The following is a 26,805-nucleotide window of genomic DNA, read 5'->3' on the forward strand; positions in this document are numbered from 1 at the left end:
TTTCCTTTTATTTTTCTTAAATCAATATATCGCTTTAATTTCCCTCTGATGTTTGCTTCATTTTTCTTTTGACGTTGGCACGATGCAGCCATTACGACACTATCCGTGTACTAAGCCTCCCTGTGCCCGCTGTCCATAGGCTCATCAAAGCCATGGCTGATAATTCGCTTCCAATAAACGCCCCTTCCCCGTGGATCGGAAATGGCATTTTCATGGTTGTACGGCGGTCAAACTTCACCTAGTCTGTACGACCACCGCCGTGTAAGAAACATCACCCATGCGCGCATGAGTACGGTCTCTCTATGTCCTTGATCCATCCTACTGGGCACGGATACGCTCTGGCAAACCACCTACAGACATTTCTCAAGAATGCCTTCAACAAACCAGCTTGGATTATTGGCCAACGCCTTGTTCTTCTTATCCCTATCTTGGCCGTTGCTCTGATGGAAGACCAGGGCGGAATGGCTGGTCGAGCCAGTGGTCAACCAAGAGGCATGCGTCTCTGTTTCTTGATCGCTCAAGTCTCCCTTTATATCACCCAAAACGCTACGCAAGCTATAGCAACCGTGTTGTAAACCACGCTGGAAGCAAATGCTAGTCATATGTTACTCACTACATACACTGCTTTGCTGTGAATGAAACTCCCGATTTTACCAACCTGCATCGCTGTGTCACCGCTGGACAATCTCTCGCGTGCGCAGTTCGAACCCGCTGTGGCCGTGTCACGGATCCTCGCCTTCGGCAACCCCATTCCGTCAATCTTGAGAATCCCACACGAATGAGACGCTCTCTATACCACAAGTCAATAACCACCAACTGATCTAGGCCAAGGCTAATAATTTTGGTCTGGCAACCCTGCCCATCCGATCCTGGCAATTGGAGAGCTATTGTGTACCCCTGGCGCTTCATAGCGGCTGATTGCAGATACCAAATTCATGTCACAGCCTTCGTCTCATCAACCCCACACTCATTTAATCCTCATCCCAGTGGTTTGGATGGCTGACCGACTGTGCAGGACCCTAGCAGGCGCCCTAAAAGTCACATATCGTCGTCACAAACCCGCATTTATAGATCGTTGACTTGCTTATTTTCCACTGACCTTTGTTTAATGAACCGAGAGATTCTTCCTCTCTCTCGTCCACTTTCATGTCTACCTGGCCTGACTTTAAAATCGACTTATGCGAGTGTCAACTATCGAGTGGTCCCTCTCGTTGCGCAAGCATCCACATCAGCCCCCAACAATCATATACAGATTTCTTTGACCGCGCACAAATTTGACCACGATTGCACGTCTTCGTCACTTCCTTTGTCATCAGTTACAAATATCTTTCTGGAGCTGATTTATGCCTAAGGGGGTTGGGTGCTTGTGGAGACCGCACACTTAACCGGGACGAACACAAGCAGACTTGATTGAAAGTCCAGTTTGGCCATGTGATTGCATTACCCTTGACATTGCATACAGCTGTAAACAATGTCAAACTCGCAGGCTCAAAGCTCACTGGCTACGTTGTTATGGGACCATCAGAACCTTATCCCCCTACAAAAGAATCTTGGGGATGAAGATTTAGTTTTGCTTTTAACTCCAGCTGTTGTTCCCCTAGATCCAAGTCTCGCCCGTGCAACTGATCCCTTTCAACCTCTTGGCCAAGCACTTTCACAGACACATCCCTGGATCCGGCACGTTCCTTATATCAAAAAGTATGGTATTACTGGTACACATGTGGCATTCATCAAGAGAGCACGAACCATTGTCTTCGTGCTGAGTGGATTCTCATCCGATGAGGGTGCTCTTCAACTAGAACTCGCCGACACAGTTCGAGAGGTTTGCGAGGAGCGCCATTTCGTTCTGGTGGCATGTTGCGAAGTCCTCAAAAGCAGAGCCGAGGAATACGAGTTCCAAACTGTAGTGCAGTGTTCAGGATATCTGGTATCCGACTTGCAAGCCGTTGCCGCTCTTTTAACAACTGAACGATCGAAGAATTCCGATAAACCAATTATCGACGACCCTCCTCCACCACAAACTTGGCCAATTGTCAAATGGGATTATAATAACGATCTCTCAGAAACACACGCCTTATGGAAAATATCTTTTCCTGCTAAGTTTCATCTCAATCGATCAACTCTTGGTTCCCTCTTGAAACGCGATGGCTATGCGATGCACTATATCATTCGTGAACCTCGGAACGGAAGGGTTGTTGCGTTCTGCGCTACTTTTACGACATTTACAGATAGCAGTGGTGATCGTTTGATTGGATCCATAGCAGCCATCATTGTCCATAAAGATTACCAAGGCCGGGGAATCGGTCGCAGGCTTCACAATGAGGTTGTGGGCAAGCTTAACGGGATTCGAGGAGTGGGCGTCATTCAACTTGGCAGCACATTTCCCAGACTACTTTACGGCTTGCCAGCTTCCATGGCTAGCACAGAATGGTTCGAGAAATTGGGATGGAAGTTGCAGGAGTCTATACCTGGTCATGGCCGGCTTGTTATAGATTGGCTCTTGAGATTTTCCAATTCTCCTGTTCCCGATTTGGCTTCAGCTGGTCTAACCTTTAGGCCCTGCCAACTCTCTGATTACCAGCAGGTTATAGAGATTGCGACCAAAGAGTCACAGAAAAGACATGGGTTCGGATGGTACGACCAATACGCCAAAACTATGGACAGCTCTTATATGAATGACATGGTTGTTGGCCTTGAGGGAGACAACCTGGTTGCAGCGGCAATAACATACTTTCCCAACGACGGAAGCCCCTGTGGTACAGACATCCCCTGGCCAGCTGCAATAGAACAAAATATTGGAGGCGTTTCGTGTGTCTGCATTAAAGGCAAGTCACTAGATAATCGTTGAACTGCACTAACTGTCCATCAGATGAAGATCCAGACATGGTCAACCGCCGAGACTCAGTAATAACTCGATTGCTTCTGGCATGCCGTCAGATCATGAGCGAGAGAGGGATGGTGGGAATGTTTGTTGATGGCAGTAGATACGACGAGAACGTACTACAGTCGCTAGGTAAGGATGGAAAACCAGGCTCCTATGTCTGCACTTTCTCACTCGTTGTTTCTTAGGGTTCAACAAATGGGCAGAATACAAGGAGGTGTGGCGTAAAGTCTGAAACGGAGAGTTTCTCCTGAAATAGAGGCTACGCACAAATGACCAACCAGTTTAAGACATCAGTATAACAAGAGAGATGTTGAGGAAGATTCGTCTCGAACCCAGAAGAATGTCTCGACGAATTTGAACCGCACCCCGACTTCTGCGCATTTACAGGTATTTCCTCTCTGGGTACTTATCAATCCCATCTGTAAAACTGCAGAGCGTCCATTTCCCCTTCGAATCTGTTCTCTATGGGATTGATGAGCTTATTGGATAGTGGAAGTCCAAATCATAACCCTTGAAAACCAGGTGGCAGGGACTGAATGATCAGAGCAGCATGCCCCTTGACTCTATCATGAGAATCTCTGATCATCCAGGAATGAAAATGCGCCATATTGGTCGTTTCAAGTCGATAAGATTAGAAGAACCTCGGGTCTTCCATACAAAGAGCATCACGGATCATTCTACTGATACAAACCATTCAGTACAGAATGTAAATTGTCTCTCCAGGCCCGTGCTTCGACATTCACTCAAGAAAGCTACGTGGCTGACAGGGATGTCATAGCGTGACTCCAGTCTGTCTGTGATGGATCTACAATCTACAAGTCAGTATTTGCAGACCATTTTGTTTCCCACATGCGAATGCTCCCACCTGACCCGATATGACCCGACTTAACTGCACACCCTGCTTATACCGAATATACCATTCTTGCTACAAAGTAGCCTTATATCAGATTCCGTGTCTTTATCGCTGGCTCACGGGGAAAAGGTCGGCGGTTGAGGAGCAATGCCAAGTGGGATCCGCATGTAGGCGTACTACAAGGGTTACCTTAAAGCTGGATGCCGTTTGCCTGATAGCAGCCATACGCAATGGCCCAGACTATTTCGTACTACCCACATTGATACCACTCAACTACATATCCTGTATACGTACTGAGCAAGTATGGATTTGATTCTTGCTTTGCTTGGTTGACACTTCATCGGCGGCCGCACCTGTGCAACTATAACACCTGATACATCCTTTTACTGTTAGCTACTAAATAGACAATCCTGTAGAAAGTCGGTTTGAGACAGTAAGATGTAGAAATGAGCCAAGCAGAACAGGTAGTGCAACTATACCGAGTGACGTTACACAAAACAACATGGAAACAACTTTTTCTTCTTTTTTTTCTTTTTTTTCTCTTTGCATTGCCTGACGAAGTTGAATGAGCTCTGGCCGTAGACTTGTATATAGGCTTTCAAAAGGTGGTTCGAACTATTGAACAACTTTTTAGTCGGCATGTGTGAGTGAACTAATGCTGAGCTAAGACAACCATAATATTTGGAGCGCATTCTCGCAGTCTAAGAATGGTATACTTTGAGCCACGTATCTATAGCTCAAGGGTATATGTATCAAATAGATCCACAAGTAGAAATGGAAACAAACGTACTTAAAAACAAGAACTTTTGATTACCCCCCAAAACACCCTTACGTAGATAGACGCCTTCCGCCATTTTTTCCAATGACATGGATGAATTTCTGTAGTGTAACTCCTTTTCCCACTGTCCACATCCCATTCATTATCATATCTCTTAAGCCCATTTGGAGAAGTCAACAGTGTCTGTGTTTGAATCCTGCCCATGTACTGTCCCAGCCTCGCTATCGTTGGTCGTGGTGGACGACGATAACATTGAGGACCGATGTGAGGTCTGCTCACTTGTACTTGTGAAGAAGGTGGCCACACTTGTGCGACGGAGGCTGGTGAAGCTATCACGAACGGTGCTTGCCGGTCGCGACAAAGACGCATCGACTGACGGTAAAAGTTGCTGCTGTTGGTGAACCGGAGTCGCACCTCCAAGAGACGAGCTTTGCGAGGCCGAGGGTGTCAGTTGCCCAGATTTGGACGGCGTATATTTCTCCCGTAGCCTCTTGATGGCGCGTAGACGGCTCCTCCAAGAGCTGACATGCTCACCACCTTCGCGATTGGCCCAGACATGAGAAAACACAGAAGCGTTGAGAGCCAACAGACGGATCAGACCTGGCAGAGCCTTGAGTGACACAATCTTCATTTCCGAGGCCGGTGATATCTCAGGAAACCCGGGTTTGCTTAGAACCTGTACGCGATAGAAGGGTTGGCTGTGTTTCGAAGTGTCTCTAGCAGCAATGAAAGAGGCCCTAGATGCTGGTGTGATGACAATATGAACAAAGTTGAAATCCCCCGGGAATGTATCGAATTTGAATGGTAGACCTGAGTCGTTGAAGACGATGTTGACAAAGTCATTGCCAATGTGGCGCTTCTTCATGGTGCACCTCGGGTCGTGATCCAAGTTTGTGGGCATCTGTGTCGTCACATGAAAAACGATCTCTGTGACACGATCACGCCAGCAGAAAGTATACTGGCCATCTGTGTCAAATTCACGGTCCAATCCGTGAGTATTGAAGGTGGCTCCTTTAAGCTTGGTCAGCGTGCCAAGATTGTTCAAAAACTCCATGTAATCACTGCTGCCCGAGACGTTGCCAAGGATCTCAACTTCGTCAGTCTGCCCTTCGCCAATATAGATGACGCCAACTTTGTGGCCGTCAACAGTTGAGCTTCGATCAAAAACCCGAATAGCTCTCTCGACTGCGTCATCTTCAGGTAGCGGGATTGGTCGTGCTAGATCATGGCCCTGCGGGATAGATGACATGAGCTGTACCATGATGTGGCTGGGCAAAATAGTGTTAGTCGAGACCTGTCCCTCTCTGCTGATGTCGACATAGTTTGGAGTTTGATGAGGTGGTGGTGGATCAAAAGTCTCTCGGATTGTGAATGCCGAGGTACCTGAAGGTTGCCTCTTGACAATCTGAGCCCACCCTGTGGTTGTTGCCTGTCTGACCGTAACGATACTGTATCCGACTAACCATCTTTTCTTAACGATCTCGCCAAACCGTTCAGAAGTAAAGAGGGGGTCTTGAGAAGACTCTTCCACATCAGCATACGTATATCTTTGCATGAAGTCGATTGAAGTTAATGCTTGTTCGTTATCGGTGTTGCCATCCTCCACCTCATTATATATGTTCCTGACAAGCCAACCAACGAGGTTGGCACGATCAGGCAGTTTTAGTGCTAGGAACCAGAAGAGAATAACATGGTACGCCAACGCATACACATATTGGGGTAGATCATCAGTTGCACTTGGATGCACGGCGTCCGGGATGCTCGTAGTTGAAGCAGCCGGCGTTGATGGTTCGCTGGCATGGCTGTTCCTGTTGGAACCTTTCCTGTCCCGCACTGACTGTAGATATCGAATGCAAATACCAAACACAATCTTGTACTCCTCTTCTCTGAAATTGACATACACGTGGTGTAAACGACTGAGGCAGGCCAGAAACTCAAGAATGTGGATCGAAACATGGGGTTGTGTGATGATAGTAGACATCTTGGTCAGCAGCTGAACCAGCGATTTACTCGTTGAGAGCGGCAGTTCATGGCAGCATATAGACAGCGCGTGAATGCAGCACTTTGCACTTCGTTCCCAAGTGGCAATACCGTGCACAAAGGCCTTGACTATCTCGTCCTCTTCTCCCTTTTGAAAGTGATCATGATAACTTAGGATCATGGTCAGACTATGGAAAAGGCAAATTGCCACATCAGCCCGCCGCAAGCCTGACGAGTTGGGAGGTTCTTGGAAAGTGTTCGTTCTTATTTGCTCACAGATAAGTCTTCGAAGCTCTTGTATCTGCGGAATCGCGTCTCTAAAAATGGCATGGTTGCTCAGCTGTGAAGGAAGGTGCACAAGAGCAAAACTGTAAACCTCCCAGTCACTGCCATGTAAGAGGACCAGAACGGCCTCCAGCCAGTTTGCGATATCAAGAGCGGCAGTCCCAGCGCCACCTATTTGCTTTTCGATCTCTTCCTGTAGTTCTGGTTCTTCAGGGTCATGCTCTTCTGGCTCAGCTTCCACATTGGGTTGGTGGGAGACCAGAACAGGGCTGAAGACACCTGTGACAGATTCAGGCAGAGCTTCGGGGTCTGGGAGACTCCACAGCTGGTGATATCGAGCCGCACTGCCGGCACTTCCCACCAAGCCACTCCCGGCAGCGACACTAGCAGATCGCATTGGCACACCCCTTTCATGTTGCCCTTGACTGAACGAGACACCGCGAGCGGATCTGGATGACCCGCCATGCTCGTTCCGCAGCAAGCGTATGGACTGTGCGGCCTCTTCAGCCTGTTTCTTCGCGCGAGTCTCGGGGGTTCGACACAACGTAGGAGCGACAAAATTGGTCTCGAGGGTTTTTGTGATGAATATGCGATTGGCCCAGTCAGCACGTAGCCTAAACAGAAGCTTCATGGCAGTTAACCGCGCATCGACCTCGCAATGACTTGATTTCACGATATTAATTAACGCATGGTATAGTCTTAGAGACTTTTCGGTGTCGAAATCCATAGTCTGGACAAACATCTTGACATAGCCTTTCACCACCACGTTTGAAGGGGATTGCTCCAGTGGCAGATTGTCATCGGAGATGGCATGAGCGAACAGGTTTGGATATGCCGATGATGAGATTGGCGACTTCAGTCGGTCACCAATCACAATGCCCCTTAAGGCATCAACAATATAATCGAATAGCTCCATGTCACAGGATACCACAACCGAAACCATGAGCGACATGATGCCTTCCAGAACTATAACATCAGTTTCCTCGGCAACATCTTGAAGAATGCTTTTTGCCAGCTGAGGAATGAAGCTCTCGTCAGGATCATCACCCACTAGATCCACGACTTCATAAGCGTCCATTATTGTTTCCAATGCCCGAAGTCGAATCTGAGATGACCGGTCTCTATTGCCGAAGAAACCCTTGAGAACTAGAGTCAGATTCTCCTCCCATTGAAGGTCTGAGGGAGAACAGCATCTGAACAGTTGGAAGTAGTTGAGAACTGACGAGGCCGTTTCGTCGGGGAGGAATTGGTGGACCTCGGTCAGGAAAGAAACTACGATCCCCCGCGGTACGAATACATCGGATTTCTGGTTGATAAGAACGTCGAGTCGCTGGATAAGAATACTGAGTTCTCGGTCCAGGGCCCCTTCAGGTTTGTCGTCTCTGACAGGGCTACGAAGGCCATCAGACTCATGGAGCCCAGGGATGGCTCGCTTGGAGCAAGTTGCGGCAGCCTCGAGTATTACTGACCAGTCCTCGTCGATTATCAAGCGATGTATGTTTCCTTCCCTGTCGTTAAATAGAGAGTTGAGGAGTTGGAGGATGGAAGTCAGAGTTTTGATAGAAGACCCAGTTCTTGCAATGATGGCAAGCCCATCGGCCAGCAACGCGAAAGGGATGCTTGGGTATCCATTCTCGGGGCTTTTGGAAAGGAGTTTCTGCAGTACAGCCAGAGCTCCGCGTATTTCCCTGTTGACGTCTTTCTCCTTGGCCCCATCTGCTGGACTATTTCGCAAGATATCCAAAAGAATGCGAACGGTGGCCTGGCCGTTGTGACTCTTGAACAAATTTGAAAGTGTGTTCCATGCATCCTTTTGAAGGCTGCCCACCATGCAATATATAGACCCGAGCACTTGCACACAACCTCTCAGCTTGTCTTCTGGGATGGAACCAAACGTCACAGTGGCATCAATAACCGCAATACTTGACCGGAGGTCTTCTTCCACGCTGGTGCTCATGCAGATTGCTAGCAACCGATCAATCAATCCTGATACGGCAGATGCGTCTGCATTGTTGAAGCTGAATTTGATGACGTCGACAAGAAAACTGAATAACTGAGCAAGATTCTTTTCTTCGCCTGGAGCCACAGAGCGATTTCGAGAGGGGCCTTTTGAAGTCTTGGACGCTTTCCTCCTGGCCATGCGTACCGAATTGTAGGATTCCCAAAGCCACTTGGTTAGCAAGGGTATGAGTTCGTAGTCGAAGCCCGTCAGAACACGGCCCCGTCGAGTGAGGTCCACAAGAGCAGCCAATTGCAGATGAAAATCTTCGGAATTTGCAGGTGCTGACAGTGTCGTGAAGTACTCCTGGCGCTCGAGATCTGAAGAATCCTCATGTTTCACGCACTCGGTCAAGAGCTCCCAACCGGCAGTACGTGTTGCTGCGGGCTTTGCAGGATCGATCAGGTCCTTTGCGGCATACCAAATATCCAGAACAGGATTTAGAGGATACTCAGCGATTGCGTATTTCAGTGAATTGGCGGCAGTGATGCGTTCATTTGGAGAACCGTTCTTGAGCAGTTCGAAGGATTCCATATGACTGACAGACAGTCCGTGGGGTGGGTTCGCAGAAATGGCCGGAGGATGAGCATGAACGAACTCGGCAATCGGCAAGGTGGTTGTGGATGAAGGTGATGCTATAGACGGCGACGACTTGGAGAGCTTGGAACTTGTTAGACCCCGCAGAACATGGGCAAGGCCACCCTGACGGGACGTATCTGGGGATGATGGACCATCTCCTTGTTGCGGTGACATGTGCTCGTGTGAAGTTTCGTTGGGGTCTTGGTGACTAAGTGAGGCTAGACGGCGGAACATGTTAGCAAAGGAACTGAAGCCCGCGCACTAAAGACTGCGTCATCGATAAGGCAAAGCAGAACAGGTCGGTCGATCTGAAGCAGAAATGCAATGTGAATCAAGCAAGCGATTGACAAGAGGTTGGTGGGCACACAAAATATCGAAGAGCTCAGATGTTTAACAAGGCGGCCAGACAAGACAGAGCAAGCAAATGTCTTGGATCGATCGTATCGTGCGTATTGTAGGTGCGTGCGACAGACGGGACGGCGTCTCGGACGTAGTATGCAAATGCAAGGTAGGTAGTAGGTACGATATGGGTAGACGATAGGTACAGGCGAGTCTCACCAGCAAAACATGTGCTACCTAGGCCTAAGATGGGCCTGCGAGAGGTCGTCGATGTGTACGGTTTGAGTCGTTTTCATTAAATAATCAGTATGAGTAGAGTCGGCAGCGCAGCGCAAAAGAGGATATGCTTTGTCGATGTCAAATCAGGAAAACGAGTGTGACAATGATGATAGCGATAGGTAGGTCTAATCCAAAAAGCGCGGAGGTGGATGGAGGTCCGGTTCTGGGCGGGGTGGGCAGATCGGCAGGCTTAAAAAAAGACACGGGAGAGATGTAAAAAGCAATATTGTACGAGCCAGACCTGGTCCTAGTGCTATGAGGCGGTCGATCAATGATTGCGTGATAAGTACCAGCGCACAAAACAAGCAAAACGATGAATCTAGGTTAGACAACGTATGATGGACAAGCGGGAAAGAAAAGGCACGTTGCAAGAGAAGAGAGAAGGAGGTTGGAACTTTAGTAGAAGATCCAATGGCGGTTAGGTTCAATGTTAAGTCTACTATCCAACCCAACCCAGCTAAGTTAGACAGCACAACGAGAACGGCAGCTAGATGGATGCAGGGCAGATCGATTAAGCAGGCTCTCAACTAATAAAAGCTTCGTTTGCACCTTACATAAGCCAAGACGGCGTGGACAGATGACCCCTTGGTGACTTTTCAATGGTTGCTTTACAGAGAACACGCGAGCAGCCCAGGGATTTCATGTACGCCATGCCACCAAGCTGGAGGCGGTAAGGTACAAGAGGTCAATCGCGCCAATCCCAAACAATGGAAGCGGCCCTGAGGCCAGAGAAGGATAGCATCCTGTCTCTAAGGTACAGTGTACCTGCAGTATTGTGTTTGATCAAGGTTGTATCCGGGTACCTATGTTCTCGCTAATAAGCAAAGAGAGGAATGCCTAATACCAGGTAGTTGGGTGTCATTGTTTGACTTTATAACAAATCGATATGAGATATAAATCAAGTCTCAGACCGATAACATGCATTCTTTGTGTTTATTTATACTCTCCCACTCACTCGACTATGTATACGGACGGGTAATCGCAACCACTCAGGAACACCAACTTCTGGATCTCAACATTAGTGATTATAGAAACAGATGCGGTCAACCTTATTTTACATCATTTTAATATCTTGAGATCTCGACTCCTATATACGCCTATCAAGGCCAAATCTCAAAGAGTCACCCAGTATACCTACTTCTCGCGAGTGCCAACTTGCTGTCATAACATGAATATCAAAGTCCCCAATATGCATTGCCAGGCTCTTTCAAGCCGAAATACTACCATCAAACAAAAAGAGGAAACCAAAAAGATGCATGTTCCTCCAAAATTTTTACTAAAAGTCTGCGCCTGAAGAAGCCCTATTTCTGGTGTTTGTATTTTCAGGGAAAGGCGTTGATGCAGTGACTCAGTCCCAGTTATGTAAACTGCAGTTACCTGCCCGTACTTCTGCATTTCGGCATCGTTTCAACCGACCGTTGCGCGAAAGACAGCCAGTTATCAACTTAATATTACATTGATCCATCATGTTTACCAAATACGGGGCAATCTGCTGGGCAACCAGGCGGCCAGTAGCTTTTACTGGACGTTGTACAAGCAAAAAGCTATCCGTTAGCGGACTAAGCTCTGGAGTCTGCTAAAAACAGCTCTGTCGTGCCTGGAGGTAGCTCATTGCTACCACTTTCGAGGCCATCTATTGGGTCGTTGCCAACCAGCTAAACATGCCGTCAGTGGAGGTCCAGAAAAAAATCCATAGTCGCCGACTGCGAGTTTGTTTGTTAGCTTTCTCAGCTACAACCTCCAGACCAATCCTTCCACATCACCACCGCTTCTTCTGTTCTTTCTTTTTTTTTTCGTCTGTCTTCCACCCGTCCCTCCCTACAGCCTCTTCACCTCAGCACATTCCCATCATGGCAGCCGATATTGGTCAGATTGCTCAACTTCTTGACGCAACTCTTGATCCTACAGAGCATCGCAAAGGTACTTGATCTCGTCACTCCCCCATCGTTGCCCCGCGGTTTGGAAACTAATAAACAATATTCACCAACAGCCGAGAATGCCCTCAAGCAGGAGGCTGCCAAGCCTCAGTACTCCCTCAGCCTCCTCAATATTGTCAACTCCGACACCCTACCACTAAAGACCCGACTCGCCGCCGCTTTGGCCTTTAAGAACTTCATCCGAACATCCTACGTGGTGCGTCTTGTCTCTCGAGCGATCGTTTTCGAAATGCTAAATCTTGAATCTTGGTATAGGACGAGGAGGGCAACTACAAGCTGCCTCAAGATGAGGTTCAAGTCATCAAGGAACGCCTGATTGGCCTCATGATTTCGTCACCGGCCAACATTCAGGCCCAGCTTGGTGATGCCATTAGTGTGATCGCAGATTCCGATTTTTGGCGACGATGGGATACCCTTACGCAGGTCGGTTACTGCCCCCCCCCCCCATGCAGTTGTTTATCATATTTGCTGATCTCTTGTGCAGGAACTCGTCAGCCGATTTTCCGCCACCGATCCCAAGGTCAACGTTGGTGTTCTCGAAGTTGCACACTCCATCTTCGCCAGATGGAGACCCTTGTTCCGCACAGATGAGCTCTACATGGAGATCAACCATGTGATCGAGACATTTGGCCAAGCTTTCCTTGAGCTTCTCGTGGTAAGTTTCGATGCTCAGAACTAATAACTTCCTTGTACTTATGATTTTCTTTCGTACATTAGACAACCGACAAAAAGATTGCCGAGAACAACGATAATAAGGATGTGCTGCGCGGTTGGTTCGAGACTCTTGATCTGCAAATCAAAATCTTGCACGATATGTCTTGCCACGACTTACCTCCTATTTTCGACGAGAACCTAGGCAGCATCTCCGAACTTCTCCACAAGTATCTCACATATTCCAACCCATTGTTGGAGACCGACGACGATGACGAAACGAGCATAGTCGATACTGTTAAAGCCGATATTTGCGAGGTTCTCGAACTTTTTACTGTGAAGTTCGATGAGGACTTTTCCAAGTATTGTCAACCCTTCATTGAGAAGGCCTGGAACCTGCTGTCGTCTACTGGCCCAGAGACGAAGTACGACGTGATTGTCAGTAAGGCTCTGCATTTCCTGACTGCTATTGCGTCCTCCGCACAGCACTCTGGCATCTTTAACAATGAGGAGGTCTTGACCCAGATCGTGGAGAAGGTCATCCTACCCAACGTCGCGCTTCGCGAATCGGATATTGAATTGTTTGAGGATGAGCCAATTGAGTTCATCCGAAGGGATCTCGAGGGCTCTGATACCGACTCGCGACGACGATCTGCCACTGACTTTCTCCGCAAGCTTCAGGAGCGATTCGAAGCCCCTGTCACCACAGTAGTATCCAAATACATCAGTCACTATCTGTCGCAGGGTAGCAGCGATTGGAAGGCCAAGGATACTGCTATCTATCTATTCCTTTCCATTGCTGCCAAGGGCGCTGTGACTGCTGCTCAAGGTGTCAAGACAGTCAACCCTCTGGTCAACGTTGTCGACTTTTTTGAGCAGCATATTGCTCAGGATCTCATCAACTCACAGGGTGTAGAACATATCTCTAAGGTTGACGCCATCAAGTATCTCTACACTTTCCGAAGTCAGCTGTCCAAGGAGCAATGGAAGGTGGCTCTGGGTCCCCTGATTCAGAACCTGAACTCGGACAACTATGTTGTCTACTCATATGCCGCCATTGCAGTGGAACGTGTGCTGTTCCTTACGGATGATGCCGGCAATGCCATGTTTCCCCGTGCCGATATCGAGCCCTTTGCCAAGGACCTTCTTGGCCACCTCTTCAAGCTCATCGAGAAGGAGTCTAGTCCTGCTAAGTTACAGGAGAATGAATTCTTGATGCGCTGTGTCATGAGAATTCTAATTGTCATCAAGGACGGTGCCACTCCTCTGCTGGAGAATGTTTTGACCCATCTTATCCTCATTACCAATGTCATGAAGCAGAACCCCAGCAACCCTCGGTTCTACTACTATCATTTCGAGGCCATTGGCGCCCTTGTCCGATACTGTGCTCCCAGCAATGCTGCTCTTTTCAACGAGAAGCTGTGGAGCCCCTTCCACCAAATCTTGGTCGAAGATGTCACGGGTGAGCTGAAGCAGCCGCATGCCAACCCATAACTTGCTAATATGTTCTCAGAATTCATGCAGTATGTTTTCCAGATCCTCGCTCAGCTATTGGAGTCCAGCCCATCTGAGACCATTTCGGACAACTACAAGGCTCTGTTAGGCCCTCTTTTGAGCCCTACTCTTTGGGAAACCCGAGGCAATGTTCCGGCATGCACTCGTCTCCTGTCCGCCGTCATCCCTCGGGCATCCCAGGCTATTCAAGCTGAAAACCAACTGGAGCCTGTTCTTGGCATTTTCCAGAGACTTCTGAACTTAAAGAAGTCTGAGTTGCTCGCCTTCGACATCCTCGATTCCATTGTCAAGACTTTTGAGCCGTAAGTCCCAAGTCTATACCCCATTATACAATTACTAACATCCCATCAAGTACTGGATTGGAGCAGTACTTTGCCACAATTCTTCGGCTGATCTACACCAAGCTTCAAGGTTCTCCCTCCGATGCGTTCAAGCTCCGCTTTGCTCGCTTCTACCACCTAGTGTCGGCTCGCCTTGAGGCGGGTTACGGTGCTGACTACTTCATCAAGCAGTCCAACACGGTCGACCAGGGTGTTTTCGCTCAAGTTTATCCTGCCTTTGTTCTGGCCGAGACTGAGCGCCTTGCTCGCCCTGTGGACCGAAAGGTTGCCGTTGTGTCACTGACAAAAACCCTGTGTGACTCGCAAGCCTTCTCTCAACAGTTCATGAAGGGCTGGGCCAATAGCTGCCGCAAACTGCTGTCGCTGCTAGTGAACCCTCCAACTGTGAATGCCGGTGGCGACGAAGTTGTTGCCGAGGCTGATGTCGACGATATCGGCTTCGGCATGTCGTTCACTGCACTAAACACCTGCAAGCCTTTGGCCAAGGATGATTTCCCCGAGATCCTTGATGTTACGAAGTGGGTAAAGGAGTACATGGTCAGTGCCAATCAGCGACACGGTGGCGCTGTCGAAGGCTTCATTGGTGCGCGACTGAACCCTGAGGAGCAAGAGGCCATCGTTAAGTACATCCGATAGACTATTGAGATCTCTCTGCAATTACGAGCGATATGTTTGAAATGAAAAAAGGATGAGGGGGCGATCCTGTGTGCTCTGCTGTGATGAGGCCTGGAGATAGGATTTGCCAAGGATACCAGAGTCCAAAAAGGGATTGCGAATACAGTGGATTAATTGATTGATTACATCAAAGGCAAAGAGCTAGACAAGAACGTCCCAGCTAGAAATAATAAATGTCACAAAGTACCTTGTACAGTAAATTAGAAGTCCAGATCATACTACTAAACTCCTGGTAATGATTTTAGCATTACCATTGAAAATTGTGGAACTGTGTATAATTCCAAACGTATTGTTAGAAAGCTATGCTTGCCCTCGGTGTGCCCCTGAATAGGCCCTTTAGAAAGGAGCAAGCTGTGCAGGTGATAAGTGGTGTTCGAGACATGACCACGCTTCGAATACTTGTCATATGACCTTGACCAAAAGTCTATGTATGCCAATTTCAACACCAAAATGCAAACACCAATCCATGCTTACAGAGACTACAACAAGTCATCCGAACAGAAAACGCCTGGGGCCATGAAATCAACAGTCCCTTCATCTCCATCATAAGAATCGTCATAACGATGCCATTATTCGGTATCGAAATCGTAGAAAGCTTGCAATATGCGCCAAAACTACACATACCGACGTAACTTGCAATTGCTTCATGGCACAAGAAAAATAAAGTCAGGTCTTTCTTCAACAACATCGAGGGGACATAGAGTCGAGTCAGGGAGTCGGTAGTCGTCAAAAGATTCCGATACACTATCGCTCATAAATGTGGCATATGCAAAGAAGCATATCATCTCTGCTGTTGACGACAGTGCCGTTGTGTCGTCCAAATAAAGCGTTTTGATTTCAAGGGTCGGTTTTGATCCAGAGTCGACAAGACGGATCCTCGTAGATTTAGTGTCCGACATGAAAGGGGCGTGTGCTGGAGGGCGACCTCGCTGCTTCTCCGGGAACTCCTCCCACTAAAGTTCGTCTATATGAACAGTAAGCAGCTGCTTCTCAATAATCCTCAGTTAGCTTGTGTGAAACTGACCTCTTGGTGGCAGTACTCGATGTGGACACACGTTTATCTCCGTTCGACCTGACTGAGGAATCATCCAACACCTTGGCAGATGCTGTCACGTCCAACCTGGCCATGTTGGCGATCAAATGAGGTGTACTGTTGGTTCGCTGTGTGGGACTTGGTCTAGTTTTAGCATGTGCCGTATGGGGTCGCATTGGAGGCGGTTGTTGTAATATTGGAGCCCTCGACACAGAGGAACGGGCAGATGGTGACAAAGGTGCTGGGCCACCGCGATCAGCAATGAATTGAAGTGCACGCTGCGTTGTCGAGGGTATTAAAGCTGGCCCTCGCCGGTCAGGTAGACCACCATACGCATCCTCGTCCGAATCATCCGAATCACTGTCATCTTCGTCGCTGGAGCTTTCAGATGCCTCAAAGGCGCTTCGCATAGCCATTTGCTGAGCCCGCTCTGCTTTTTCCCTCTGTTTTATCTTGTCATCGGCCTCCCGCATCAATGCGTCAAAACGGGCTAGGGAGCTCAGATTCTCCTCCCCAGGTACCTCTCGCTCTGAACCAGGAATGCACCGCATCTGAAAAGCTCTGTCAAGGATAGTCTCACGTGGTCCAGGTGGAGAGCTGGATTCCACTGTGGCAATAGAGGGATGCGGTGGTTGAGAGCCAATACTGCTGCGACCTCGGATTGGCGAGCTCATTGTCGATGATCTACCTTGAGCTGATGTCCAACCTTCAATAAACTCCCCTTGGTAGTCCCCTGTGGTGTTGATAGGAGATGGCAGATCGGTTGGAAGGACTGTAGTATAATGCTGTCCCGGGATAGGGAAGTTCATCTGCTGTATTGGGAAGTTGTTGCTCGAAGGCGAAGAGACGTCGCTGCGCTTTGATCGTAGACTGGGCGATTCGGAACTAATAGTGAGCGGTCTTTCTCTGGTTGTAGTCGTGGTCGTTGCTGTTGATTGAGTAGTAGTAGAGCTTTTGTGCTGAAGGCTGCGTAGATCAGAACGACCGGATCGGTTCCCACTGGAAGGTCGGGAGAAGTATTCGGAAGTATCGCGAGACATGGATGCAAACGGATTTGAGAATTGGGGCGACATGGGGCTTTCTGGGCTCATAGGTGACTTCCTGGAAAGAATGTTGCGTGCCCACTCGTGTAAACTTAGATGATGATCATCCGGGGGTGTACGAAACCAGAGAGTTGTTGCGTTAGCCTCTTTGCTCGAAGATATAAGACCGGCGGCTCGACTTGAACGGCGCTTTTTTTCTTTATCGGTGATAGAGATGACAAGGGTTGGAAGAACTGGCCCTTGTTTTCGATGATTAACCTGCTGGACCTGGCAGTCTGTGATAGAGTTTATCGGCCATTGTTGGATTGGTTCAGCGTCCTCCTAATATTGGAACAGGTCAGTCAGGAAGACTAAAACAAAAGCGTCGGAATGGAGCAGCAAAATTGTGCTTAAAGGTATATGTACCTTGTGTTTGTAGATGAGAATACAGGATTCCTCTGTAGGCAGTTTGGGGAAAGATCTGCCACCACCCAGACTGTTATTGCGACCGTTGGATATCGACTGTGATTGACCAAGGCCAAGTCTAGTGTTACGTCGTCCCACAACAACATATCGCAGCTTTTGTGCCCAAATCAGTAAAGATGCGGAGAGGGACTGAATGCCGACAGGCGATAAAGGGACTAACCTTCCAAACAGCTCTACCGAGAATCTGTCCCCGTTCGGGGGGGACCATGAGCAATCCTTCCAAATTATCCATGCTGAGTTGAGTGCAATGAAGAAGAAATCACGATGCAGATTGGACTGAAAGAATCAAAAAGTACCGAAAAGGAAGGGAGGGAAGCAATAGAGCGAGCGATTTCAAAGTCGCATCATGAGAAGGGTATCATAGGCGAGGGCGTATTAGGAGACGAGATAACCCGGCGAGATATTGGGTAAAGACAATAGACCTCAATGAACAACACAACCAGAGCACGGGCAATCGACAGCGAGGCGAGCGCAAACCAAAGACGCTGAAGAAACCGTTGACGTGGAATGCAGAGAAGAAAAATAGAAGAATCGAAAGGTCCAATGGTGTTGGTGGCAAGCGGATGCAAGCTAAAGGGGACTCGGCCGGAAAATGGAGGGTTTCGGCAATGAGCTTTCAGCAGATGCCTGGAGGGCAGGTAGGTACAAATGCAGGTACTGTACGTACTATAACGGTCCCACGTTGTAAGGTAGGTCAACACGTAGGTCGTCGTCCAGTGCGAGAGGAAGAGCACCAAGTTAAAGCAACTAAAGAAAACCTAAGCGAGAATTGCTCAAAGTTTAGCTATGCCTGGACTGATGTTTTTTTTATTTAACGGCAGGGACCTAGGTTAACGTAGTAGTCGGTAGGTAGCACATATGTACTGACCGGTTGACTGATTAATCAACTAAATGTACGGCATTGGTGTTTGGTTGCTTCCTTCTTCCCTTCTTCCATTGGATTGGATTTGTTTAACCGACCGTGACCGACCCCTGCTTTTTCTGGTTGATGGGACGGATGCGGGAGGAGGGGACCATGCTGAGATAGTCTGAGCTTATCCATATTGGATGAGACATCCATGGTTAGCACGAGGTTCACTAAAGAGAGACCCCACCATGATGGAAGGTTGGGGGGAAAGTGCGAGGGGTGATGCGGGTGGACTGGTACTAAGGCAGGTACGAAGGAAACTTGGACAGGGAAGCAGGCGAGATTAACGTCTCGAACAGAAATGGAAGGGAAGAGACAGCCTCAACATCATCAGCATCTTTCCCTGGTTATGCCATCGTAAAATGCCGTGAAATGGATGCTGCAAGGCAGTTAGTTACCTATGGATACTGGCCTTGCAGCATGTATGGCTATAGACTTTCGGCTTAGCTCAGGGACAGCAAAAGTTGGTTTTAGATGGGAGGACTGAGCGCAGGCACCCCCTACCAAGGTTTAGGTAACTATACAAATTCTCCAAAACTCAAAAGGTGTATACTAACATTACATGGGCACGCGATGTTATGACTTACATACATTAAATCTTGCAAGTCGCTGCAGTTACATCAATGCATATCTATCGAAGAATAGTGCAATGGCTGGTTAATTAGTAGCCTATATACTTTCCATTTACGGGCAATTCCTGAGAAGCTTAGTAGTCTAGTCAGTAAGTGAAGCAATTATGGCCAGCGATACTGACTCAGGCAATGTCATCATTTTCTACATAAAAATCAATCATTATTGTACTACGACCTGCGCTTAAAAGAGAATCAATCATCATATATACATTCTAACAGAATGATCGATCATCTGTTGTGACAAACTTATCTCATGATACTGTCTGTATACCTTGGTTGGGTAGTAATGAAGCAGGCATACCCTGAATCCAACAGAAATGACAAAAGACTCAACACAGTACAGCTCATAACTGTCCGTTGTCCATCTCCTTTAAGTGGAGTAAGTCTCTGTAGAACACGACTCAGGTCGTGCCTTTGTAGCAGTTTGCCAGATTGCGTCTGCAAAAGCTGCATTAGTTCGATCGCACTCGTCTCATACAAGTGTAGTCAAGCCACGACCTAACAACCTGAATCCACTTGACTGCTTTTGCCACAGAAAGACTTACTTTGCCCGCCATCTTTGTTTTTAGCTTTAGTTGGATGCTTCAACGCGTTATTTCCATATCAGCTTTTGATTGCCCGGGTGATCGCCCAGCTATGGTCCAAGCTATTCTACTACGAGCTCATACTTTCCGGTGTGTATGACTGCATGTTTTCAGGGGGGAACACTGCCTATACTTTACTGATGCTGGTTAATAATCCGATTCAGTGGGATCTGACCCAACAACCTGCTCGACCCTGTACATACATAGTGCGTGCGGCCTGTGCTTGAGACATGATTAGTTACCTACCTTAGGGTCAGTGTCCGTGCGTGTTGATCCATGCTTGGACGTTTCCCAGAGTACGGTACTGTCCGCAGTCTATGTCATCTGGTAATGTACTCCGGAGTACGGATACATACGGATAGATGTGCTAGGATGGATCGAAAAAGCAATGGCCTACATTGCTGCAATGCTTTGCAGCTAACAAGTTTCTTGTAGATGAAAGAGGATAAAAAAGAAACAACTCTAATGCTGACTGACTCAAACAATCTCTCCTATGCGGTTGACGTTTTCCGCAATACAACTGACACATACGCCACGGCCCTTTGAAAGATTTATGGTGGTCAGCATTTGATAGAAGCTAAAACGCTGGCTCTGTAACATCGCGCTTGCAGGCTTGGTTTGTTGTCGGAGATATGAACTGTCACTCACAAGCCTCTGTATGTACACAGTACGAAAGGAAGACAATTAACCGACCAAGACGCGGCGCCGGCCCATCCCGTGCTGGCTCTGAGATCTTGGAGCCAAAATTTCAACTCCTGAATTAATACATAGTATTGTGACTAACATCAGCCCAAGAGAGCCAGTGTCGCCTATAGCGCCAAAATCAACCAAGACACATTGGCTACCTGTATTATCTATTCAATGTCCACATACTATCAAGTGCCGACATGTCATGCAGGAACAAGCTAAGATTGCAGGTCTGATCTGAGATGACAGACAGACCCCCTCAACTTCTGATAGACCCTGACCGTTTACATGGGCTTATATCATGATGGATGTACAACCGGATACAGAAACTGTCGGCGGCCGGTCCCAGTCCTGCTGTCCTTGGCTTTCTCACAAGGGGCAGAGGAAATAATAATAATAATGGAACTTCCAGGATGGTTCAGGGTCTCAACAACACATTTGACATCACCATGTCAGCACCCTCTTCCCAAAGCAGTTGTCATCTCCATCAAGATTGCTTACGACCGTCAACTACCGAGCCGTTCCCATCCTCACGTTGTTGGGATTATGCCATCCCTTGTTCGGAACAGACTGGCAATAATCCTGTACTGGAGCTGGAATATCATAGGGTCTTTCCGTAGGCACTGTCTCGGCTCTCTTCCAACGCCATAGGAAAGCCACACTCTTTACATCTAGTAATAAGTATTTCGGTCCTTTGTTTGCACCTCGGCGGTGCTTAACCTCCACCTTGCTGTGCACGTCCTCCTGACATGGTGCTGTGCTCTAGCTTCAGGGGTTCAGGTCTGCGTGGCTCGATAATGCACCGATGATCCAAGTATCGACAAGGGTATCAGCAACCCTAGCAACCTTAGGGGACGAATGGAGCCTTGACAGCAGTCAAACCCCACATCGCGATACTGCACCTTGGGCACTTGTAAGATGGCAGGACGGAATAGACGAGCACCACCGCCAATTATGAGGAAATACCGCGACTTGGTTATTTCAGGTGTCCGAAACTCTTCGGCACCATGGGTAGCAAACACTGGCTTTTGACGTCGTGCGGTACGTCCAGCAGATATCCCTCCTAGTTCATAAACAGCGTTTCTCGAAAAGCTTTCCGAATACGTGCTGCTTCAGGTACAACTATCAGGTTTCGCCTGTCTAATTTGATAAACACAGTCTTGATATCAATGAATACTAGGTTGTGTGTACTCTTTATTCAAAGCATACTTATTACTTTTTTTCCCTTTATCAAAATCGGTACTGTCTCGCCAGCTATTCACAGGATACTCGTTGTCCCTTCCTTTCTATGCTTGCTCATCGGTTGGGGACAACAGCATCACGAACTGGGGCCAGCCATCCATAAACTCTTATGGACAGTGGGTATACTGAGACTCAGTTTCGTTCCTCGAATGTCCTGGCTACTGCTTGTGCTCTGATCCTAATATTCAGCACAACACATGCGGCTCATATTATCACCACTTCAAAGTTGGAGTGGACAATAGCAATTTCAGATCTAGGGATTTTGACACTTGAGCACATGTATATCGATCCAATTAGCCCTCTCCACTATCGAAGGAAGGCGGCCAGAAAACTCGGTCAGGTCGCCGATCTTTTTGCCCCGACTAGGACATAATCGCGAATCAATATCGTCTCGGCAAACGTAAAGTTGCCGAATTTCTATTCAGATCCCTCGCAAATGTGTTCCTGACCGCCCGTCACCCAGCACAAACCTTGTGGCTGACCGTTGAATGTTCGCCTACCAACCTGCACATGGGACACGACGTCAAATCATACCAACTCCACCACAAATTGAGGCTGTGGTATGCTGGCACCCGTCTTTATGCCGCACAAGTGACAAATGGTGCCTTCCCGTGCTTGATATGACCATCACCCGTCTGCCCTGGTCCCAGCATTGGAAGCTGTGTACTAGGGGGGGGTCATGCAGGTACGATGCTCCCTCAACTGGGGTGAGGCTCTGGGTCACGAGCCAGTCCATCTTGTTCAGCTCTTACGAGTGTCAGCAATAGGCCACACTAGGCGCAGGCCTCACGGATATGTGCCTGCTCTTGGTTAATTATTCAAAGTTTCCACTGGCTTGCTCCTCCGTCCCGTCCGTCTCTCCACAGCAACTCCACTTCTATATCATGAAGAGGTTACGTCTCCACATGTCAAAGTCAACACGGCCTCGCTTCGTCAACTTAACTTATACTGGGAAGCGAATCATGATTCGGGATAGTGATGGATCGTAATTCCTTCAAGGCTGGTGCAAGTTTATATCAGTCAAGAGCCACACCAGGCATGGGGCATGAAGCATGAAGCATAATGGGTGACTGATTATATATTCTACCTACAAGCCCGTGTTCGCACAATCTTTCGAGTCCCTCGAAGAGCACTCGTAAGAAAACACAATATCGAAGATGAAGCCAGGAAAGGCCCAGCTATCCGGTCAACACGAGTCCCCCAATTACTCCCGCTTTCTTAACCTCCCAAAAGACGCCGCGCCTCCACACCTCCTTTGTCATGTGCATGCACCGAATCATGCATATCGAATGCAAGTCATTAAGCAGTCTACTCTAGGTCTCCTTCTGAAAAGTAGTGGTATCGAAAAAAAATAGTGATGCACGGGATGTGGTGACATGGGAGTGCTGCTATACAGTGATCCCTTTAAGCGGTTGGTTCGCGGGGAAACAAGAGGCTGCAGATGGGCCCAGCCTGACTCTGACGCCGAATTGGGACGTGATGATAAGAAGCCTTGTTCATGAACGACATCACTGTACTTGGCTGACAATCTCACTAGCCTTGGAAAGAGACTCAACCATCTGCTGGCACTCCTTTCTTCTTCGGATGGTGAAATCACTCTCCTTGAGAAGATCGTCTAATGTGTCGGTTCGGTACATATTCTCCAGCAGCTCTCGTTGCATCTCGTCCTTGGTAAATCTACGGCTGTGATTAGACAAAACCACAGAGGTAACAGTTATGGGGAACTTACTGCACAAGGTTCAGCATGACGGCCTTGGGAACCATGTCAATCATGGTACGCTTGACAATGTTGTAGTAAGAAGAAATGAGCAGCTCTGTGTAACGGTTAGTAACAAACAATTAAACCCGTGTAGTATCAGGTTGACGTACTGATGACCTCGACTTCGATGTTCTCGCGCTCTGATAGAGTACCTGAAGCCTTTAGAGTAGGGGGAGGGGCTTCCATGGCGGCAGCCTTCTTCTTGTTCTTGGCTGCGAAGAAACTGCCAAAGAAACCCGAATTGCCAGAATTTTCTCCATCTGGAACAGTCGGGCTCGCAGCTCGGGGAGTCCCGGCAATAGGTTTGCCTGTCTTGGGATCAACCTGAACAGGCTTGGGGTTGTACCGTTCGTTTACCATCGCCATCGCCTAAAACAGGGGTTAGCTATCCTCCAGTGATTGAGTTGGTTATTAGGTTGACCTACTCGGTGACCATTCAAGAAATCAGGATGGCCAGTGTTGACGTAGCATGACTCCATAGATACCAAATCCCTGACCAACTTGTTGGTGGGCTCCATAGCCTTCTTAAAAAATGCAATGACGACGCCATGCATCTTCTCCTTCAACGAAGGATACCGGCGGTAAAGCTGCTTGCCGAGAAGCTGCGAGAGAATTCGTACCAACTCGTCGTAAACAAGGGACACGCACTTCAAGCTGGGGTCTTCCAAGCGCTTGATCTGCTGCTTCACAATCAGCTCAAAGGCGGTGGTGCCCACAAAGAGAGCTGGGGAGGAACCGGAAGAGTTGTAGAGAATTGTGCGGATGTCGACATCCTTCACGACGTCAAATGGATCAATGGCCTTGACACCATTGGAGTACAGCTCGTGGAAGACAAAACTGATACGGGCACCACCTGAAAGCTCAGTGCTCGACAGCTCTGTGTTGTTACCGTCCAGAACTGTTCGCCACTCATTGGTAAACTCTGTGATGATGTTGAGAACAATGTTGGCACTGTTGCCAAGCATAGAGGGACCAAGGCTCTCCAGCTCTGCCGAGTACTTTTGAAGAGAGCTGCTGATGCGGGCCTTGATATCTGGCAGGGTCTGTTTGATGTGCATCATGAGAATAAGGTTCAGCTTGCGGGCAAGATAAGGGGTTCCGCAGTACGAGCTCTTGTTACGGTAAGCCTTGTGATTCTCGAAGAAATTCTTCTCGGCCTCCAGCGCCTGGTTAATGGCCTTTCGGTTATCGATATCTCGCTGGCCTCGGTTAACTACAGGGACGTAGCCCAGTCGGAGAGGAATGACACGGTTGGACAGAATATCAATAACGTCGGTTCCCTCATCCATCAGATCGACCTTGGTCAGAACACCGATAGTCCTTTGTCCCTCAGGGTCAACCTCGCGTGCCAGTTTGAGACCGTCCGAGTTGGCCAAATCTTGGTTGGCAGCGGTGACTGCAAGAATGATGGCGTTTGACTTGCCGATGTGCTTGAGAACCATCTCTCGAATTTGTCGCTCGATGTCGCGGGGCTGGTCTCCGACAGGGACCTTGGTGAGACCAGGCAAATCGACGAGGGTCAAGGTGAGGACATTGGGAGAGTAGATGCGAAGGTTGATGGGAGCTGGAGAGATGCCTGCATTTTTCCCGACCTTGGCTTCTGTTTCCCGTGAGATTTCGTCTCGAATCTTGGAGAAGTCATAGAACTTCTGTCCAGGGGCATGAAGGAACTCTCCCCACTCGTCGGCATTGGCCTGCTTGTCGTTGGAGGTGTCGACCTCCTCGGCGCTAACGCCATTGCTCTCGGCGGGACGGTTGATGAGTTGGAGGACGAGAGGACGTCGGGTTACGATACCGGAGCCTCGGGGCAAGCTGAGAAGAATTGTCAGTTTCATATTCATAAAGACGCAACGCAGAATAGGCGGTATGGGGCAAACTCACAAGTCTCGGCCAACGATATTCTCCAAAACTGAACTCTTTCCACTCGACTGACTTCCTACGACGGCAATTTGAGGCAAGTCAATAGGATTGTTGACACCAACAGTAGCGAAAACATCCTGAAGCTTGTTCACGAGTCTACGGTGGGGGTTAGAGATAGAACATGGTAGGAGTTACAGCAGGAACTGACGTGATCAGGGCAGGATCCGAGATGCCACCCTGTGAAACAAGGGAGCCGCTCATCTTCAAGTATTATTTCCCAGCTCGTATGTAAGCTCGAAGTGTGTATATGGCCGTTTCGTGTCGAGAACGAACAGTGCGGAGGGGGCAGATAGCTGAGTTTCGGGAAGCGGTCGGCGTGGAAGATTGTAGGAAGCGTTGCGCAGTCTTGACGATAAGCGTTGGAACGGCCCTGATGTATGTTGACTGGTGCCGTTTATGTAGAGCGCAAGAGTAGAAAACGTTCAGGAGAGGCAGGTCGTAGTATATGGGAAATACGGGGTGTTGGTAGAATAAAGGAGGGACTCGCAAGACGACACCGAGTTCACGAGCCTAATGGCACTAAGAGTTGCGCGCCGCATTACGTCCTTATTGTGTGCCACAGGTGGCGCAGCAGGTTGGGCAGGTAGTATATTGCCTGTCATCACCTGTGATAGCATGGTAATGGGAAGTGAGGCACGTGATTACCCGAACCTTTACTGTGGCTGAACCTGTTGTTAATAATTTGGCAGCCTGAAGGAAACGTCAGCTCTTAATTGATTGTATATGGGATATATGGGTGCCTGACAAAGGCTTGTACTAAAGAAACCCAAATGACGAAACTGGCAATACGGTCGCTCAGGCAGCTAGCTAGCTGTTATTGCTGGACGCCTCGATACCCAACTTTCAATGTCGAAAAAAAAAAAACGGTTAAGAATATGGGCGAGCATCAACATACTTGCTATACATAGCATCAAGGAGAAACTCGGCAGTTTGGATTCACCATACATGATGTAAGAAAAACACTGTTGCAAAATCGTGTTTGACGTACTACACTCACTTACACAGCAAGCCCCATGTTCGCGATGAACCCTTATGTTCTCGCCTAGGAGTGGGAAGTAGGTGACTAGGCCAGTGAATGACCCAGAATCACGCAAGTCTAGAAATAGTGTTACTGGGAAGGATCATGCGTGTGAGATAATCATCTACCTAGATATGTAGAGGAGTGGATCATTAGTCACAAGGGATATTAATAAGAAGCTAAGATCCATCTTACAAGACAGAATGGCGGTCGAGGTTGGTAGATTAGTTTCAAAGAATATAGTTACATCTGGAACAACAGTGCTGACCTCATGGGGTAGGTATACCTGTTACTTTCCCAACTTTGAATATCACTCCTCGAGATTGCTGAGAGTTAAAAAAATTATGTTTATTCCTGATTTGATTAAAATACTAGTTGCGAAAGTATGTAGATGCTGTCTTGCTTGTAGAGCCTAGATAA

At 48.2% G+C, this 26,805-nt stretch overlaps 5 protein-coding genes across 5 annotated transcripts; 2 read left to right on the forward strand and 3 right to left on the reverse strand.

The window, feature by feature from the left end:
* Positions 1–1,190: 1,190 nt before the first annotated feature.
* Positions 1,191–3,054, forward strand: EDB82DRAFT_231503 (uncharacterized protein). Its single transcript, XM_025727168.2, has one exon. The coding sequence runs from the start codon at positions 1,472–1,474 to the stop codon at positions 2,846–2,848; it is 1,377 nt and encodes a 458-aa protein (XP_025581662.1). The 5' UTR covers positions 1,191–1,471; the 3' UTR covers positions 2,849–3,054.
* A 1,218-nt stretch (positions 3,055–4,272) lies between these two features.
* Positions 4,273–10,015, reverse strand: EDB82DRAFT_231483 (uncharacterized protein). The gene is made up of 2 exons (XM_025727169.2): positions 4,528–10,015; positions 4,273–4,352 (listed from the first exon to the last, which is right to left on the reverse strand). The coding sequence occupies exon 1, from the start codon at positions 9,590–9,592 to the stop codon at positions 4,670–4,672; it is 4,923 nt and encodes a 1,640-aa protein (XP_025581663.2). The 5' UTR covers positions 9,593–10,015; the 3' UTR covers positions 4,273–4,352; positions 4,528–4,669.
* Positions 10,016–11,826: 1,811 nt separating this feature from the next.
* EDB82DRAFT_526705 (CAS/CSE protein) lies at positions 11,827–15,056 on the forward strand (the record flags this gene model as incomplete). The annotated part of the gene is made up of 7 exons (XM_025727170.1): positions 11,827–11,896; positions 11,967–12,109; positions 12,169–12,336; positions 12,398–12,568; positions 12,631–14,026; positions 14,078–14,381; positions 14,432–15,056. The coding sequence occupies 7 exons, from the start codon at positions 11,827–11,829 to the stop codon at positions 15,054–15,056; spliced, it is 2,877 nt and encodes a 958-aa protein (XP_025581664.1).
* Positions 15,057–15,881: 825 nt separating this feature from the next.
* Positions 15,882–18,048, reverse strand: EDB82DRAFT_231712 (uncharacterized protein). The gene is made up of 4 exons (XM_065607265.1): positions 17,797–18,048; positions 17,577–17,729; positions 16,120–17,492; positions 15,882–16,059 (listed from the first exon to the last, which is right to left on the reverse strand). Exons 1-4 carry the CDS (start codon positions 17,866–17,868, stop codon positions 15,981–15,983), a joined length of 1,677 nt encoding a protein of 558 aa, XP_065463904.1. The 5' UTR covers positions 17,869–18,048; the 3' UTR covers positions 15,882–15,980.
* A 5,071-nt stretch (positions 18,049–23,119) lies between these two features.
* On the reverse strand, positions 23,120–25,678 carry EDB82DRAFT_231723 (Dynamin central region-domain-containing protein). The gene is made up of 6 exons (XM_025727172.2): positions 25,516–25,678; positions 25,329–25,463; positions 23,873–25,259; positions 23,558–23,816; positions 23,418–23,502; positions 23,120–23,365 (listed from the first exon to the last, which is right to left on the reverse strand). The coding sequence occupies exons 1-6, from the start codon at positions 25,566–25,568 to the stop codon at positions 23,197–23,199; spliced, it is 2,088 nt and encodes a 695-aa protein (XP_025581666.1). The 5' UTR covers positions 25,569–25,678; the 3' UTR covers positions 23,120–23,196.
* Between the last annotated feature and the right edge of the window lie 1,127 nt (positions 25,679–26,805).

This window comes from Fusarium venenatum (genome assembly GCF_020744135.1).
Source record: "Fusarium venenatum strain MPI-CAGE-CH-0201 chromosome Unknown EDB82scaffold_3, whole genome shotgun sequence".
NCBI classification, from domain to species: Eukaryota; Fungi; Ascomycota; class Sordariomycetes; order Hypocreales; family Nectriaceae; genus Fusarium; species Fusarium venenatum.